We start from the raw sequence: 20,186 nt of genomic DNA, 5'->3' as shown, positions 1-20,186 counted from the left end.
ACAGCTTTGGTGCGAATAAAGGCAGAAATATTTAGAGTTAATTAACAAGATCAGGGCTGTTTGATTATGTGGATTTTCACAAATGAACATATTTCATCAGAAAATCTAGTATAATTTGTGAAGTCTACATGTCTTAGTACATAATACAGATGCCCTGAAATGAAAGAAAAACTCCTTTTAGACTGTCTATATGACACTATAGTATCTGAGTTTTAAATGCGCAGATTGTAAAATAATAATTTCAAATAAAACAGTTACAGAAAGACAAGGAATCGAGGTTCAGCACACCAACTGACAGAGATTGTGGTGGGCGGGTGAGGAGCAGAATGCCATGGCCACAGATGAATCACACAAGTTCTAATCTTGTTATCCCGACACCTCTGTGACAGCACTGTAGCTTTCTTTCCCTGCCATCTCTTCTTTTCCCTCCTAATGATTATAGATTGTCCCTTCTCTCCCATCTCTGTATTGCCGCAAGTGAGTTGGATATAGAAATGCCTCCAACATACACACATCCTCTTTAACTTAATGTGTGTTTATCTGTTCGTGTGCATGGCCGTGCCTCTGAGTGTGCACAGACACCCTTTAAAATAAATGGGTTTCATATATTGTGCCTTGCCGTGTTGATCCATCAGCTTTGTCTGGTGCTGAGCCAGAAACTAGGACTTAACTTGGTTTGATTTTAACAGGTTGACTGCACAGAAAGACCATAGAATTACCAACTTTGTTTCTCAGCTGTGCTTCCGCTCAATTCTGCTGTTGATATAGAGTATGCTTAGGTTGGGTGCTTGCATGACATGCATATGCATGCTACTGGACACGTTGTAAATGTTGGAAAGAAAAATTCTTCTGAATTGGACTGCAACAGTGAAGATTTCGTACAACTGGGAGTACTTTTACCATCACAGAGCAACACAAAGTGGCTCTGTCCAAAATAGAAAGAAAAGTGGAGGATCCTGTGGCCCTATCGAGCATGGAGTATACGAGCATCAGTGTCTGTGTTTGAAAAATAGATGCCTCACAGGTCCTCAGCTTGCAGTATTGAAGAAGCCACTAAGCAGAGTTTCAAAGAAAAGCCAGATCTAGGGCTGTCCAAAGTTAAAAACAACAAAGACTTTAGACAGAAACTCTCACAGACACATGTTTGAGATCTTTGCATTAAATATTTTTGAGATATAAGCAAATAAACGATTTTATAGGAGTGCATGACATCTGTCAAGTATGTGGAAGAAATATGATGGTACTGATAAATTGGAGGATTTTACAGGATAAAAGATTGCTCCATTTTGCTACATGCCATACTCTATGGGCACAGCTTGACTGGAGACATTTTTCTCTATCAACAGGGCAGTGACCCAAAGCTCCAAACTGTGCACGAAATATAAGAGAAGAAGTGGTCAGCTGGCTTTCTGCCATTAATGAAGCAGTCACCAGATCTCAACCTGGCTGAGCTGTTGTGAGAACAGCTTGATTCTAAAGTTCTTATCAAAAATATGAGAAAAGTGCCCCGTTTCTTTTTTTTTTTTTGTCTCCCAGTTTCCTCACAGCATCCTGTAGGTACCTAAAAAAGAGTATTTTTTTTCCCATAGTCAGCCTTGTTCTTTGTCCGCTATAAGTCACGATGAAGGACACTCCATATTTTACATTGTAAATTGCTTTCTAATCATCCAAATCAGTTTTTTTCACAGTCTGTACTGAGTGGCAAAGAGGCTCTGGTGAAATGGAGAATAGATTTTACCTCCAGTGCCTGAAGACTGGTTTTGAAGTTGAAAGAAAGTTTTAGCCTTGCTTGTCCAACTGTATAACTCATGGGTCAATATCACTGACTGAAGACACCAGACACTGAGGTTTACACACTTCTGACTGGTACTTGGAATATTAAGCATCCGGCACGTAAAACTGTGCGGCTCTTGACTGCTGCTTTGCTGCTGCTCACTGTGGCGACAAAGCTCATCAAACACATGCAGTGTTGTTTGAGTGATTTTACCTTTCATATGCCTTATCCTGATAAAACAGAGATGGAGTGCAGACTCGAAATAATGAAATGCAGGATAGCAGAACAGAAGATATAGCAGGATCCCCCATTGAGCTCGACAGGAGACAGACAGACAGACGTCTGAATCGATGGCATTTGTTTCCCCTCTTCAAAGGCAACAGCTGCTGTGTTGTCAGATAGATGAGAAAGCTTTATTTGCGTTTTTATTTGTTGTTGCTTTTTCTTTTTCTTTTTTCTTTTACTTTGTGAGCAAAGGGCATATTCTTTCCCCCTTAAGTAGGGAGATGATTTCATTGAAGAGATCAGCTGAGTTCCCCTCCACAGTTCAGATAGCTTTTCATGGCTATTTATTTATGCTTTTCTACCTGTCGAGCGTGAATTTGTCTTCCTTTTCAACCACTGAATGTTGGTAGAATCCTTTATCCACCTGTTTAAGTAGGTACATCGTGTTCCTTTTAGAGGAAAATACTCCAACCTCTATCTTTACTTTCATATTTTACATCCAATGTGCTGCATAGAATTCTCAACGTGTTCCCTATATAAATATGCTTTTGGCCCATGGCCCAATGGCCTGTGATTGGGCTTACTGCAAGATATCAACCTCCAACACGATGCAGTTGTCTTCATTATTGTGAATAAATTCACTACTATTTGTACAGCGTGGTGGAAATTTAGAAAAGAGCAAACATTAGCATGATTCCCATTTAGTGTTGTTTATATAATTCAGCGTGTGTGTGTGTGTGTGTGTGTTTGTTTTTTTGACCACTGAAGTGAGGACATCAATTGGTAAAGTATCTTCCAGGCTAATTTGCATATATTTACTCGCTTTTATTCACGTTTAGCTGTTGCAAATAAACACGTACATTTGCTCCAAATATGTTAATGACTGGTCAGTGTGTCGAACATCAAAAGCAGAACACTTTTAACTTCATCAGCTCCTGCATCTACATTTCTGAGGGGGATTGTTAGCTAATGACCCCGTTGTGCTAACACTCTCTCAAGGACGTTCTTTCCTCCATCCTTTTCTCAGTCACATACTATACATGACTACAAGGCATAAGTGCAGGCATGTACTGTAAATTAGTTTGGACACTATATATTATTGCATATGCCATTTATATAATGAAGTGGTAATAATGCGCAGTACTAACAGAACTTGCGCCTGTTGTGTTTCTTTATATATGTCTAATACTCACTGTATCGCCTAATTAACAAGTGTGAATGCTAAAACAACTCCCTAATTACAATGTGAGATTCATTCTGAACTTATTTCCAAAGTTTTGAGCTAATTTAAGTTGTTTCAGCTGACCACTCTTACTTATTGACTTCTTCTGTATACAGTATTGACTTCTCTGTCTGTCTGCAGTTTATGTGTCAGTAAATAAGTCACGTATTCATATGTGAAGTTAATTAGTTGGTAAGTAAATCACGTCAGCTCATCACCTATGTCTGCCTGAATTACCGCACCAAATTATCCCTGTCAATTTTTCATTACCTACTTTCTGTAAGTTGTTGTTTTTGCACATCACTTTACAAACCAGTGCAAACCAGAATGACCACTAGCTTACTGTGACAAAACTAAACATTAACGTTTGTGTGTGCAGCTTTTTCTTCTAAGAATTACAAGAATTTAATGTAAATAAGGCATTTAATGCAAATTTGTCAGAATAGTTAGATAATCCACTTTCCTGAACAGCAGCAGCATCTATTTTATTAGCCTCAAATATAGACAACAGTAAGTTATTAGCTTTACCCTAGTGTAAGTGATACTGTACAGGCGACCTTCAGATCTAATCATTACATTCTGTTCTGAGCTCTACCCTCAGTGTCTATGAAAGCCACTTCATTAATCCACATTTCACATCTCTCCACAATCCAAGGTCACCGTACCAGTCCCGTCTTGTGAAATTAGTGAGTGACATAAACGAATGAATTGACAATAACCAAAAAAAACCAAAACAAAAAAACTTTGCTGCCAAAGCGATCCACTGCCTGCCTGTCACTGTTAAATTGCTCGTTCTGCAGGTGGCTTTTGCAGAAAAAACATGCATAGTCATTCACATAAGCAATCACACGTCGTCTCTGCGACTCTTTAGCATGTGTCCTTCAAGCGCATCCATAAGCTCATGCAGTGGATTTGAAGAGGTTTTCATGATTAGACCCAGTGTCCGCAGGGTCTAAAGCACCTCTGCTATTAGACATTATTAGGACCAAGGTTATCCAGGGACATGTCTGTTAGGGTGAAATGATATGGCCTACCACTGGTCTAAGTGCCAGCCTGATGAATCTGTCAACAGCACAGGAACACATCACAGACATGATTAGAGAGATAGAATGAGAGAAACTGAGAATAAATGAGGGCCAGCAGAAGAAGATGAAGAGGAGGAGTGATACCAGAATTGGTCTTGGGTGGGAAGGGGTAATGAGCACAATTTCAAAGGTTGGAAGATGGATAAAGGATAAGGACTAGCCAGCTAGCAGAGACTATGTCCAGATCGATTTACATGTCTCTGGCATTGATCAAACTCCCCCGTGTAGGGAATTTACCTCCGCTTCACAAAGGATGACTGATAAAGTGATTATCAGAGAAAAACCTGCTGCACTGACTGACTGCGTATGTATCAGTGTATTTTACATTTGTGTATTTGTGTGGTCCACAAGGACGGAGAAGTGATAAACAGAAAAAGATGAAAGTAGAGAGAGATTACTTTTTTCAGTTCAAAAACTTTCACTGAAATGGCATCATACAAATAAATGATTTTATTTTGTGTTTGTTTTGCTCCCAGTGCGACCAGCTCAGCTGTGAGAGATAACGCAGCTACCTAATGCGCACACACCTCACCTCAACAAACACTGTTAAATCCACTGCCCCGAGCCTGTCTTTGTAAATTTCCAAACCAATTTTGGATAAGCAGGTTCCCCCAGAAGCACACATTAATATCATCTCAAAGTTAGTGATTATTCCCTGCACAAGAAGTAGATTTGGGACACATTACAGACTGATGCCCTCTGCGATGTTGTAGCGAGTAGATAGTTTGTGTTTGTCCTTGAAACAGATGTCCTTATATGCTGGTTACCAAGACTGACATGCAGCAGTCTTTAGCGAATCAACTCCTTCCAACTAACATGCATGTGCAAGAACACAGACACACACACACACATGCTTGCATGCACACCAGCTTGGCTACCTCCTGTCCCTTATTCTGCCCTACTGGCTCACTGACCGACATATGGATGGATGGAGGTGGCTCTTGGCTTGCCATGATCAGTGGAGTGTATGTGTACAGTGTGTGTGCAGCATAGAGTAATGTATCCACATGTCACAAGTATGAATGCTGACAAGCTGACTGGTTTTGTCTGTGAGCCAGTAGCCAAGCTGTGTTGTCTCCTCCCCTTCTGCTCCCTAACAGTTAGACCAGGTCTCCTTCTCTACAGCCGTTACCCCATCCAGATCTTACGCCTCTTTTCCCCATATGTTAACTGTTCATTCTATCATTACCCTAAAATAGTAACTATATATATAAATATCATAATGTAGTGTGAAACATGATATCTACTTGTATAATGTTGAAGACTGGTAGATTAAGAGTAAAAACTGCTTTGTTTAAAAAAAAGTAATCTTTGAATTATAAAGCTGAGCTGTATGAAAATACATATTCGGGGGAAAAAAGACGTTATGCTGTAAAGATAACGATCTCTGGCACAAAGCTGTTAGAAAACAATATAATAGATTAATGTTAAACAGTGACTCATGCCATCATAATCCTATATTTTACACATCTTTCAAAACGCTGAGAAATATGGAAACGTAAAAAAAAATCATTGTTGTCAGTTAATGTCGATATTTGGTTTGTTCTGCAAAGTAAAGCTATTAAAGTGGAGCGGTCTCTCGCGTCTTTTGATGCTTGTAACTCGTTACGTTGCTGCCTTGTGTTATCATTCACACTCTGCTTGGTGCATGGCAATGTTAAACAGGTTGTCCTTTCCCCATGTTGTGTTAATTAACAATAAAAGACCCAGGAGATGGGGTGGTGATGTGCAGGGAGGATGGCTCAAGCTGGCACCACTGCTCCTCCCCCCATTTCATAACACTTTTCTTTTGCTGTTCTCCGTTGGAGAGAATCACATGGCTTTTCCTTTATCCCTTCCACATCCACACACCCTCCCCTGTCTCTCCTTTGTTTTTTTTTTTAATCCACCCAGCAGCTTTTGCACGCACTACGGCCTCACTGTTAGCATAGCCACCCTTTTTTTTTATCTGACACACATGGCTGCCCTGCTGACTTTGATCCTTAGATCTCAGTATCAAGGGGCCATTCACTCACTTGCCTGGGGAGGTGACAGAAATGTCTGTGTTTTCCTTCTGTGGGGTGAGAGAGGCCGGCTGGAAAAATGGTGTGAGGTGCAATAAGTGGAGAGTGAGAGATGACAGAGCCTGTGATCCAGTATTTCACCCTTTGAGATTTTGGGCTAATCTAATTTCTTTGCGTCTTTGTTGTTGTCTGCATGCCTGTAATCCCCTGGCCTCTATCACTGGCCATGGCGATAAAACTATTGATGTTGCCACTCATTTGTTTGCTCATCCATTCGGTCATTTAGATCCAGGGCTGTAATTTAACAAATCAATAGCAAGCTGATGGAACTATGCTAAACTGGCTGCCATTCTCTGAATTTGGAGTGACACCACTTACTCCTTTTGTCTTATTTTTCCAAGTAGCTACAGCCTTCTCAGCCTTTCTCCCTCACATATGCGTATTATTCTATTGCTGCATCTACACTTTGCCTGCAAATTGTAGTAAAGGTAATTAATCATATAAGCTGTACTTTTTAGACCGAACAGCATCAAGACCATTAGGACCATGACTTTTTCTTTCAGCATACAGCTTGCTTTTTTATTACAGCTTAACTGTAGTTGCAGTTGTTGTCTTAGGTAACATCTTTTTTAAAAAATCACTGTTGCTGTTCCTTCCTATTGATTCATCTATTGTGTCAGGATGTGACACTGATGGGAAAGCCTGTGGGTCGAAGTGTGCCAGTCAGCTCTTTCACTAACAGGCTCCTGTTCTGATGTCTTCTGCTAATGATGTCCACTTCACAACAATAACCACACTGCTTTACATTCGACCCCTTTTTTCTGGTGAGGCGTCTTTTTTCCTGCCTTGCAGACCCGTTTTGTTATCGAGAAATTGACCAGAAATTGCTGTAATTTGAACTGCCAAACAAAAAAAGAACTCAAGACAAGATAAAAAGAGTATCTTCATCTAACCTCTGTTTAGGTGCATGTGTGTATCTTGGTGAACAATGTCCAAGTGCCTGCTAATAAAGGCCTAATGAAGTCCCGTGGAGAAATGGCAACTGGAGAGAATTGTCCACACTCACAGATGTGAAATTTAATGAGAGACTGTGGCATGCACAGGAGCCAGGCCAAGATGGGGAATGACCACCTGGTATTGTTTATTACTAGCATGAAGCTACAGAGTGTGTGTATTTGAGTGAGTGGGCAGTTAGTGGCTGTGTGGATAAATGCAGAAACCGTTGATGTTCCTCCTTTGTGTGTGTGTTTCATGCATTAGGTATGCATGAATCCACTGCATGAACAGAACACATACTGTGTGACCCCTTTTCCAGAAGAAAGCAAATGAGGAATAACCGTATTTTTCCAGTCACCTTTTGATAACTGTAGGATACTTAATGAAAAAAGGCATTACTAGAAAGAGCAAAGGTTGCTTCACAGATTTATAATAGTATGTTAATCAACACCAAATCTTGCAATAAGCAGACTGTTGTTCAGTTAAGTCTTCACATTAAGCCTCATTTCTCTTTTTTTCAATTAACTAAAAGGAGGTGTTAAAAGAAGCTTAGGATGTCGGCCCTGTAGGATTTCGACAGCTCATCTCGAGTCCTGGTTAGCATTAGTCTCCTTGCAGGGAGCCTACTGCCAGCTAGCGAGCTAGCCACCATGGGCTCATTCTTAACAACGCACCTTAGCCTCAGGTGAGAAAGTGGCATAGTGCAGTGCTGCTGATAGCACTCATTAGTGTCTGGATTAACCCTGATTAGCCTAGCTTTTTCTCATGCTGCTTCTTCATACCAGTGGTAATTATCCCTTTATACCCTTTTCAGACTCAGACATGTGCCTAGTTTTTCTAATATATTTTATATAGCTTTTTATTCTCTTGTGGGGTTTTTTTGTTTTTGTTAGGCCCAGCTTGAATAATAAAACGCTGCACCGCATTTTCTTTGGAGAGACTGAATGTATTTAAGCAGTTTTTTAACTGTGTTTTTGCCAGATACAAAGTTATTTGCCTGAAAAATATGAATGTGTAAAGGTATACCACAATCACAGTCTGAGCAGAGACCACTAACAAAACCTGTCTTGAAATTAAAGCATTGTAAGTATATAAGTCAATAAGACATGGAGATTTGTGCATATTACTTATCGAACAAACAGCTTTGGAGAATTTAATGAGAACATAGTTAGCTGGCAGATCACAGTTTTGACTTCATTCCACACGAGTGTTCATAAAGCCAAGCCACGCTGAGTATGACATTAAAGCAACGTGAAGGCTGTCACAGTCAAATGACATAGTGAAATTGATTTTGATGAGATTGAGAGAGGAGCCTTTAACTCGCGCTGTTCTTTCATCTTCATCCTTGTCAGTCAAAGTTAGATGCTGAAGGTGGAAGGGAAGATGGGCAAGAACTGTGGAAGGGTGAGCTGATGGCCGAGAGGAGACCAGGAGGACAGGGTGCTGAAGAGCAGTGGTGGATTCTGTCGAAGTGGGTTGCATGCTGATTTTCAGTGGCAGCTGTACATGCTGACAAAGACCTCTGGAGATGGTGATACAAATCCAGAGTGATCAGCTGGATTTTGGTGAAATTTTGCTTTGTACAGTGTACATGTCACCTAGTAGCTCTGTACACAAAATTAAATGTAGGGACTTTAGTTGTCTCAGCTGTCTGTTTCTTCTGGACACGGTAGTGTTTATATTTACAGTACAGTCAATAACTGGAGTGTAAAGAAGCCTCTTGTGGGCAATGTTCATGTACCTGAGTGCACATTTTGACCCATATTGACCTATGCTTTGTGTTGTTGACTGTGGGTAAGAGCCAGTCCGTGGACAGTGTTCAAATGTGGAATTCTTCCTCACATTTCTTATCGAAACAAACTGACTTGTGTTCACGTCAGGAAAACAATGGATTATGAAATGTTACAGTATTTTCAAGGCTTGTTTTGGGAGAGAATGTGTAAGATAAGGCAAATGCAACCTGATTTCCATCTGTTTTTGAAGCAAACATGAGATAGCAGTTATTACTGGCTGGGAAGGTAACCAGCTCAGAGTCTGATCAAGCTATCTTTGTCCGTTCTCTCACTAGAAAGTAACAATCAGGTCCTTTCCTTAGTTTACTTATTCCAAAAAGTTGGTACACTGTGTAAAATGGAAAAGAATGTAATGATTTACAAATCGCATAAACCCATTTTTATTCACAATATAGAAAACATATCAGATGTTTCAAGAACCAGCGGAAAGAACCAATACTGAAAATCACTATTGGATGCTTGTGATCTTTGGGCACTCAGATGACACTGCATTAAAAGCAGATGTGATTCTGTCATGGAAATCACAAAATTGGCTCTGGAACACTTAGAGACAAAGCTTAAAACAGACTGAAGCAAAGTGGAAAGAAGTTCTGTGGTCAACAAGCAATATTTCAAAACTATTTTTGGAAAAAAATTGACTCTGACAATTCGATTGCCTGTGGAATTGTCGGCTGAGACATCTGGAAAAGCACCATCAGTGCTCAAATGCTGAAAAGACTATGCCAAAAGATGTATTTGCATCTATTACAGCAGCTTGACTTCGTAGTAGAAGACTCCAGGTGCTAAACTGTTTTGCCTGCGGTTGGTTTGTACAACTGTTACAGACTGGTGGAAACCCTTTCAGCAGTGCCTCATCAGGGGATGTTTTTAGGGTTATTGAGTGCTTTGCACCTAAACTAAAATACTACACTACTTTGGTACTAAGGTTTAAAAAAGAGAAAGAAGGGAATATTTATTTTTTAATAGCCCGGTTATATTCTTGGTGTGGAGTCTTTTTAGGAATGTAGCAACATTGATGACGCAGTAATCAAAACTCTTTTTACTAATTTCTTCTTCCTTCTTTTTCTTTCTTACAGGTGGAGCGAGAAATAGCTATTCTGAAGCTCATAGAACACCCACATGTTTTAAAGCTACACGATGTCTACGAAAATAAAAAATACTTGTAAGTATCACCAGCTGATTTTGGTCCACTTTTGATGTGTGTGAAATATACAAAATCATAATTGTAATGCAAACACAATAAAAGAAGAAGGAAATTTGTGTAGCAACTTTTGTGACTATGAGATATTCTTACAGTCAGCTGCTGTTTTGGACACCAGAACAGTTGTTAAAATGCCACAAATCATTGTGGTGGTCTGCAGAGCAGTTGTGATTGGTGTATTATGATTGCAGGCCAACAACTACAGCCTTAGAGGGATAGATGCTCCATTAGTATTGGCATGAAGCATTTAATTTAGTTGTGCACGCTAGGGGACTGCTAATAGGGCGAGGAAGCCTTCATAATGTAAACACCATGACGTGCTTATCAGAGGCAACACCATGGCATTAAGAAACATTAGCCACGAAGAGCCTGCTGCAGCAGCTGCACATACACACACAAACACATGCACGCACACTCATGCAGACACTCATACATTTATCAGCTTGCTTTAGCAGTGGTGAGTGACAGCCCCATCAGTTGTTCATAGTAGACCTCTTGATCTATAGTGGACTGTTTGCCAACTAAATTCAATTAGTTTTCATTTTTAGCTTACAAAGCAAATAGGATTGGACATGCAGTGCTGTACATGTCATCTTTTAAGATGATAGGAACTGCAAAATATTATGATTCATCCTATAATTGGATTATTAAAATCACATTTTGTGCACATTGCTTCATGACTTCTGACAGACGGTCACTAGTAGCGTCACAAAAGACAAATTGATTTACATTTGCACCACGAGTGACTTGAATACACTCTGAGCTTTGCACAAGTGATGTAATTTTTCTCTTAATATGTTTCTGATTCTTAGTGCGATATCTCCACTTGAAAGCCAGTAATTGATAGGCATACAGCATGTTTGCAGCTTGCAGGCCCAGAGCTTGAAATACTTATTATTCTGCTGGCACAAGCTGTTTAAACTGGTGTTGTGGGTGTGTACAAGAGGTGATAGAGAATTTAAAGGAGCCTGAGAGGAATTTTGGTAAAAGAAACAAACTATATCAGAGAAATTCTTCAAGTAGCCTCAACTAGGAAATGCAAAATTTCTTACAAATCAGTTAGTGTATGATTTTTTTTTTTTTTTTTTTTTTTTTTTTTTTTTTTAGCCTAAGATGTATTGATCTTATTAAGTTTGTTGTTGTGAATCCTTAAGCAATCAATCAAGGAGTGCAAGATCTACTGTTGTTGTAAGAAATTTACATACACTTATCATGGGCATGAATGTCATGGTAATATCATTTTCAGTGATTTCTTTGAGCTGTTGTGGAATGATTGCACAGCATAGATTTTTAATGACTTTAAAAAAACAAGAATTTGGTCCACAAGTTAGAAAATATTTATTCCCTCCACATGGGGACAAAATTATAAATACAGGTCAAATATTTGCATACACCCCCACTAAGGTTTGGTTAAAAGGCCCTCAGCAAATCGCACCTTAATCAGATGTTTTTGGTAGTCATCAACAAGCTTGTAGCATAATTCTGGCTGGATATTTGACCACTCTTCTAGATAGAATTGGTAGAGTTCATTTAAAGTGCTTGGTTTCCTGGCACAGACCTGCCTTTTAAGAACAGTCCATAAATTTTCAATGAATTTGAAGTCTGGGCTTTGAGAAAGCTATTCCAGAAGCTTAACGCTAGCTTGCTTTATTCATTCCAAAACCAGTTTTGATGTGTCTTTGAGTTTCCACTATCTAGCTCTCAAACTCTAATTTATTTATAAATAAGAGTTAAAGGTAAAAACAAAAAAACCCAACTTATATTGACCAAAGTGCTGTACCACAGATTTGATAGAAGTAAATAGGCAAAGAGAACAGAAATAAGTAAACGTATGCTAGCAGGTGCTAAACATATACAGTCATGGCTGAAAAAAAGCATAGGCGACACAATGAGTAAATCAGACAAACTCAAATTCCAATGAATAATAATAAGTTTTAGGTTTAGTTTTAAATTACTCAGTGGAAGGAGCAGGCTTCACTGTGAGGGAAATGCTGTTTTACGTTGCTAAGACTCTGATTTAAAATCCAGAGTAGCAGACAGTCAGAAGCATGCGATCAGCTGACTGGAGGAAACAAGAAGTCAAGTAGCTGTGTAAGAGGTTGGACATGTAAAAAGGAGGTAGGTCAAGAAGAGCTTTACAGACAACTTTACAGAGCAAGATCAGAGGATCTTGAAATCACTTCTAAACTTCACTGGCAATAAGTGGAGAATAGCTTAAACAGATTAATATGATTTCTTTTTGAGGTGCCTTTGAGCAGCCTAGCAGCAGTATTTTGGGCTGAGCTGAATCAGAGAAGGAAAAAGCTATTTTTAACCATTGAGTTAATTTGCTTATCTTAAAGCCAGATTAAAATATCACACCAAGATTTCTGACCAAAGAAGAAGTTGTAAGAACAGGTTGGGACCTAAGACAGAACCCTGAGGTACCCCACAATAAGGTGTAGCTGTGGAAGAAGAATTGTTTCCAAAGCTCACACAGAATGGTCTATTTTTGAACCAGTGTAGTGCCAGCACAGAAGTGCAGGCATTGTAGAGGATGTTGTAAGCAATGGTATCGCTGAGATTAAAGAGGACAAGGAACAGGTATTTTCTTGATATGAAGCTGAAAAAAATTCCCTAATTGTTCTATCAATTTTGAGCAATCTACAAGTATCACTCATAGCAAAACAGCCCCATAACATGATGATACCACTACCATGCTTGACAGCTGATATAGTTTTGTTAGGTTTGAAGGCCCCACCTTTACTCCTCTAAACATACTGCTTGTCATTGTGGTCAAACAGCTCGTTTTTTGTTTTGTTTGACAATAGAATTTAGATTTAGAACTTTTATATAGTTCTAGAAATTTTGAACTTTAGAATTGGAGAAGCTTCTTGGATAAGAGCTAAAACATCTTCAAGAAACTTCAAGAAAAAGTTCAGTCGCTTTCTTTCCAAGCTCCTTAGACTAATGTGACCTGGATGACTGAGAACCTACACAGCCATATCTGACAATAAATCTTTTTTCTTGAAGACATTTTGCTTATACATGTGGGCAGCTGCTAATATTGGTTGAGCCCAGAGGTGTGGATTTTGGGACATCTTGGTTAGCACCCTCACAGTCTATGGCTATGTAAAACTCTGTTCACCGTGTGACACTGTTGTTTCCAGTTCTTGGCAGGCTTGAGCCTTGGGTGTTCCTCGGCTGTTTCTGAACATCCTAACCAGTTTCCTCTCATCTGAGGTTGTCAGTTTAGGGCTTCCAGACAAGCACAAGTTATTCAGTTGTGACACTTCTGAATAACTTGTACTTGCATACAATTGTTTGAACTGTTGATCTTGGAATCTACAGTTGTTTCCAAATAGCTCCAAGAGACCTTCCCAACTTGTGTAAGTCTACAGTTCTTTTGGTTTTCGCTGAAAGCTTCTGACCACAACTGTATGTCTATAAGAGTTAATAGTAGTAGTAGAATTTTCCTAAACCTTGAATACTTTAGCTTAGATATAATATTAAATCTGAAAGGGAAATCCTGATTCTTGCATCATAATAAAGCTATTTTTTTCAGAGACAAATACAAATTTAAAACAGAATAATCAGAGGAATTACAGCAGTAACAAAAATGTATCTTTTTTTTAGGGTAAACTCAGTGGAGCATCCTGCCTAAACGCCAGTATTTTAAGTCACAGACCAGAAAACTTACCTCACAGGGAAATTATATTTGTAGCTGTCCTTATTCTGCATGCAAAATGTATGTGTTTTTGTAATTTGTGTTCACTCACTTGTGTTTGGACTGGTTGTTATTTTTGCCAAAGCTGCAGAGGCTTTTCCAACAAAGGTTTTGCCTTTGGACTGAGGGCTGTTTAATGAGCACATGCGCTGTCACTAGTTACAGTTTGAGACGCCATATGTTAATAAAATGAAAGAGACCCATGTGCATCCTAATATCCAGAAGGGGAGAGACAGAATATTTTACTATCAGTCTGGATTTCACTTTGTCCTAGTGAAGATGGAGTGAGTTTGAGTACAGGATATATGAGCAGTTGAGATCAGAGCAGGGCCGGGGCGCTCCTTGCTTTCAATCCACAGACGCAGCTGCAGGCATGGGTCAGTGAAGATTCATCTCCTCCCTCTCCCCTTGGAGCTGCAGAGCATGGCCACACAGTCAGGATGACAGAATGCTTGGCCACACAGACTCAAAGGCCACCTGACGAAGGGCCGCATGAAATGATGAAGTGATGGCAAGGAGGGTGTGTGTGTGTGTGTGTGTGTGTGTGTGTGTGTGTGTGTGTGTGTTATGAAACTAAGTAGATGGACAATAGATCGCCAAAGAATTATAAAAAAGATTAATCAGCATGATATAGTTTTTCAAAGATATAGATTTGAAAGCTTGTTAGTCTTTAATCTATGTGCTTCGAGGGAACTATCATCCTGCCATTGCGCCATTTCTCAGAAACCTTAGAGGTCCAAGGTTTTTCTTTTCTTTAGGGCTTTGTAGAGAGGGCAGGTATTTGTTCTGGCAGGTATTTTTTTTCTTTCTGGGTGCTTGTATGAGAGTTTTTCCTCATGTATTCTCTTGATTTTGTTCTTATTTCTTTGTCTCCTCTCTGTTTCTCAGGTACCTCGTGCTAGAACACGTGTCTGGTGGTGAACTGTTCGACTACTTGGTGAAGAAAGGCAGGTTAACACCTAAAGAGGCCAGGAAATTTTTCAGACAAATCATGTCTGCCTTGGATTTTTGCCACAGTCATTCCATATGGTAAGTGACATCCTCATGAAAAACATCCTGTCATAGCTGCTGCTACTGTGGAGGGTGTAAAGGGTTGGGTTGCACTTATGGAACAGGAGCTAATAAAGATACTGAGTGAAACAGTCCAATCTTTTTTTTTTTTCATTGATGCTAATCAGTGTTTTTGACATTTGGAAAACAAATATAGTTTTGACATAAATAAAGGAAACTCATATTCTCAAATATACATTGATAAAATAAATGCTTCAATATTTGAGATGTAAGAAAAAATATTGAATTTAAAATTGTAATAAGATTAGCTGTCCTCTGCATACATACGAATAGGACTGTAATACAAGAACTTTGTGAAAACCACAGACTAGATGTAATATTTGAGATACTTGGAGTTAAACCCATAAGAGGCACATTCATTATGTGTAATCCACAAAAAAACATCAGTTACATTTAAAAAATGTATAAAACTATCATACCCAGGAGGCGTAACAAAGTCAATTTGGTTGTCATACAACATTGAACAAATAATGAGTTCCCCAGTAATGACTTCTGGAAAGATGCAGACTTTTCCTAAAGTGAATCTATAATGTAAATTTCAGTCAGTTTATTCAGATCTTTGGAGTGCTGTTTAGTTTTCATACCAATCATTCATTATGGAGATTGCAGAATGGAAAAAAAAACCTTAATATTGCTTATTTTGCAACATGTTTGTGAGTATCGCTGACATGTGGCAAAGAGAATCTCAGACACATATCTGAATCTATATGCATTCTTTTCAAACAAAATCAAAAGGAAATATGAGTTTGTTTATCGTGAAGCAGATAAGCCATGACAAATTAGTGAAAAAGATGTGGTGATAACTTGAAAAGTTGAAAATATGATTCAGTGAGAAGCAGAAGGGACATTTTTTCTCAGTAACATGATAAATTAGGCCTGTGCAAAGGTCTCAGATCACTTTTCAGGTGTCTCTATTTATTTCTGCAAACCTGCGAGGTTAGGCAGAGTGAAGGCAAGAGTAGAAATCCTCTTATCAGGAAGGAGAACAAACAGACATACACAAACTGTGGAATAATAAAAGCACATCTTGTGGAAGAATAAACGTCAGAACTGGATGACCGTACCTGCTGTAGTGTGTGCGCTCATTTCTCTTCTTCTTGATATGAAATGTTTTCATAGTGAACCCATCTATATTTTATATTCGGTGTCTTTTGGAAGATTATTTTTGCACGACTGTAAACCTGTTCTAGACATAATTTCCATAACATGCTCCAACGTGACACATTTTGTTTAACTTCGGGGGGTAATTTAACTGTTTACCAGCTTATAGGCCAGAGGCAATCATATAGAACTCAAAGTCAAACATGTCAGCAGGAGACTGATTTAGGAACCTTGTTTGTTTGTATGTGTTTGTTTCTTGCTTTCTAAGTGTGTGTGTGTGTGTGTGTGTGTGTGTGTGTGTATAGGGTGTGTCATGTGGAGATTATACATAGTGAACATTTGTTTTCCTAAACAAGGCAGTGTGTTTGTTTCTGTGTTTCAGAGTGCATTCTTTTATTCTGTTTTATCAGCGTCTTCTTACATGGCAGAGCACCAGGACCATAGAGCTGAATAATATCAAATGCATTTATTTTTACCTTCTTGAGGAATAAAAACTGGAAATCTCCAGCTACTTGCCAGAAGCTGCAAAAGGAAATTGCAAGATTCAACATATAGACAAAATATAGTCCTACATTCAGCTACTTGAAATTTATAAATACTTTGTGTATTATTTCCTAAATCAAATAACAGCTGGGTCTGTTAATGTAAAACAAAAATTAACAGGATGAGTTTAATTACATAATCTAGTAACATAACACACATAACAGTAAATTCACACAAGTGAAAAATGTTAAAAAATTCTTATTGACAGGTTAATTTGGTGAGACGTGGAGAATTGGAGAGGGAACCCAAATGCAGGACGTCCGAGGCAGACAGATTACACAGAAAGGGAGCAGCTTATTTAGGCTGAACTAAAAGTCCAAAAAACACAAAAGTCTACAAGGAAAAATCGAACGCTATCCATATACTGGCAGGGAACACACAGGGGATATAACCAGAGAGCTCCACAAAGAACCAAAGAAAGGCAGGTGAAGAACAGAGTTTATACACACAGAAGGTTGATTAGGGAGGAGACACAGGAAGGTAACAATTAGGAAATCGAGGGAAGACAGACAGGAAGTAAAACTGGCATACGACTTGTCAGAAAACAAGTCTTCTTATACCTAAATACTAAAAACTTCAGTGCAATTATGAGACAGGGAAATACAAAGGGATTAGAGGAGACGGAGGGAGGACTAAGACAACAATCTGTACCAGAAAACCTATAAAATTAACTTGTCCCTAGAAAAACAAATTTGACACACAGTAGAATAAGAAGGAATTAAAATGGCATTCTAAACTCCAAGTACTAGCACAGAAAACCTAAGCAAGAAGTCAGACTTGAACATGTTCAATCAAAGTTTGAAACAAAAATAAAGAAAAAGAGCGCTTCACACTGAATAAAGATGAAGATAGAAAGTCTAACCAGTCAGCTAGAAAGTCAAAAAAAGAGAGAATGGAAAAGGAGAAAAAGAGAATAGCCACACCATAAACCAGAATGCAAAACTCAGAGAGCAGACTAAAACACAATACAAAAGGACAAATGGGAAGGAAAATAGTGCAAAAATACAAGGGAGCAAATCCCTCTATTCACTCTTTAAGTGAGTAGAATTCAAAAGTTATGAGAACAAAACTCAAAACAAAACTGTGGCAAAAGACCATCACATTCATATTATTAAATTATTGATACACCGTGTACCTGAGGCCAATCATGAAGTACAGAAGACAAACCTGCTGCTACACAACAGAACTAAAAGATAATAGAACTGGAGTCATGTTTGTTTTAGTAAATGTGCTGATTGTTTTCACGAGTTAAAAATTCCTGTATATTTATCTACCTGCATATTTGCCAAAGTATGCATAGAAAAGTTGTTTGTAACCAAGACTGTTCACTCTGCTTTTGTTGTTTGTGTCAACTGGGTCAACATGGCGAGTCAGATTTCACTTCAGCAAAATGAATGTTTGAATAAACAGTCAAGTGTGGTTAAGGTGCTGTACACAACGTAGGGCAAAGACTAGATCAGGGTCCGTGTTTACTTGCAGAAGTAACAATCAAAATGTGCTCATTATCCAGCACATTATGATTTTGTTTCCTTGCTGATCACACTGTGATAGTCATCCCTGGCAGGGGCTTGAGATTTAAACTAGGAGATCATCATAAAACCCCAGCGCAGCCATGGCCAGGCCATGGCCGTTGCATTTTTCATTGGCACTATAACTGTTTCCAGTTATAGCCAGTCAACTCATGATGATAATGTATGCCCATCATAACTTTTGTGCCAAGGCTATGTGGCTGAAAGTGCTACAAAGAGACGCAGAGGCTTTTCTATTTCTCCGTGCACAGTAGAGTATTATACTGATGAAAGAGACGACTCTAAGCCAGTGAAAAACAGCATTCAATACTCCTTTTAACCTGGAGCATAGTTGTGAATGGCTCCAATGTAGATTAGTATAATGTTGCACAGTTAATTAAGAGGAAAAATTAAGGTAATTTGTCATGGAATTATACAGTGCAATTCTTATGATTAGATATTATTTGTATTTTACTGCATAGTTTATAAACGACCCTCTTCCAGTATGGCTGTTGTTATTTACTTATTTGTTTGTTTGTTTGTTTTTTAAAATGAGAGCTCTTGTGCACAAGCTGCTGCTTTCTTCAGACTAACTTTACACTTGAATTATCTTTAGATGATGCAGTCACCTTTATTTTATTGTCTGAACCATCAAATGATGCTGGTGCATTTAAACTGGAACACTTGGAGGGGGGGTGAACCCTCCCCCCACAATATAATTGTTGCACAAGCAAAAATAGAACAAAACTGTTCCACCTTAGGAAGGAATAAAAATTAGAAGTCTTTTATCATTCCATGTAAATAAATTTCTGATAATGGCTGTGAGAACAGATTAGATCAATTAGGAGGAAGCATCTGGAGCTGATGTTAAGTGCATGCACATAGATAGATTATCAGAGCTGGGCAGTTTTACCTCTCCTTCCCTGTTTTACTTTGTTGCTGTCTCACTGTCTTAGCTCCTCAAATCCCCTCACTAACACTCTCAGAAAATGATGCCTTGTAAATCTGTCATGAGGAGGATTATTTGGGAGTGTTGCTACACCGACTCACCCTCCTCCCAACCTCAATTAGGGCCAAACAGACAGGCAGACGCAGCCCTTCTCACCTCCCTTCCATTCTCACTAGTGAGATCCCAGCATCCCCTCAATAAAAAAGCGTTTCTGCAATCATTCCTTCCATTTTGACTTGTCTGCACAGGAGACCTACGCAGGCCATTAGAAGTGCCCCTTTTTTCTCTGTGACTCACCGTGCAGAGTGGGGGTAAACACATGCTCCTCAACCTTTCTTTTCTCCCATTTTTACTTCTTCACATTTCCTCATGCTTCCGTTTTCCACCCACGTCTTATCCCCAAATAAGATCTCTTCAGCTTGATGGATGTAAGGCTTGAAATAAATGAAATAATGTAGGGGAAAACGAGGGTTTTATGACTCAGTGTTTTCTCTCCCTGATTCAGATTAGTCTCTGATTCAGAGTAGTCTTTTTTTAGGGAGAGAAGGGGACAAAGTGAAGCACACGGGGATAGCTGCCAAGGGAGATGAGGCAAAGATAGGTACAGCTGGGGTAAAAACCGATGTGCGAAAATAATCTTCATGGGAAGAAATGCATAATAGATGCTGCAGCAGTGAGAGAAAAGCATAAATATAGATCTAGCGTCAAACTAGCTTCCTATCCCCCCTTTCCTTCTCATTAAGACATGCCTTGTATTTGTTATTTTAAGTCTTCCGATGTGAGATGTGCAAACCTGTGACTCACACAGAGACGGACTGACTGGCAGACTGGTTAGAGCACAGATCAGAGCACAGCGCGCCTATGATAATATGACATTTTACTGATCTTTGTAAAAAATTGGTCTTTCACTTCCTCCTGTAGGGACATCAGAGGTCAACTAGAGAGCAGCACTTCTAGAGTTGCAGTTTGTTGCTCAAGGTCACAGCAACAGTGTAACAATGTTTCAAAG

General features: G+C 39.0%; 1 protein-coding gene across 4 annotated transcripts in view; it reads left to right on the top strand.

The window, feature by feature from the left end:
* brsk2a (BR serine/threonine kinase 2a) overlaps nt 1-20,186 on the top strand; it is a 175,187-nt gene that overhangs the window by 107,253 nt on the left and 47,748 nt on the right. For all 4 annotated transcript variants that reach the window (XM_084932976.1, XM_084932974.1, XM_084932973.1 and 1 more), the window contains 2 exons: nt 10,175-10,260; nt 14,894-15,034. In XM_084932976.1, coding sequence (XP_084789102.1) covers nt 10,175-10,260; nt 14,894-15,034 — 227 coding nt within the window. The remainder of the gene's footprint in view (nt 1-10,174; nt 10,261-14,893; nt 15,035-20,186) is intronic.

The sequence above is a fragment of the Perissodus microlepis genome, chromosome 7 (assembly GCF_051167445.1).
Source record: "Perissodus microlepis isolate ML-2025 ecotype Zambia chromosome 7, ASM5116744v1, whole genome shotgun sequence".
Classification (NCBI taxonomy): Eukaryota; Metazoa; Chordata; class Actinopteri; order Cichliformes; family Cichlidae; genus Perissodus; species Perissodus microlepis.
This window is presented reverse-complemented; position numbering and strand designations above follow the sequence as displayed.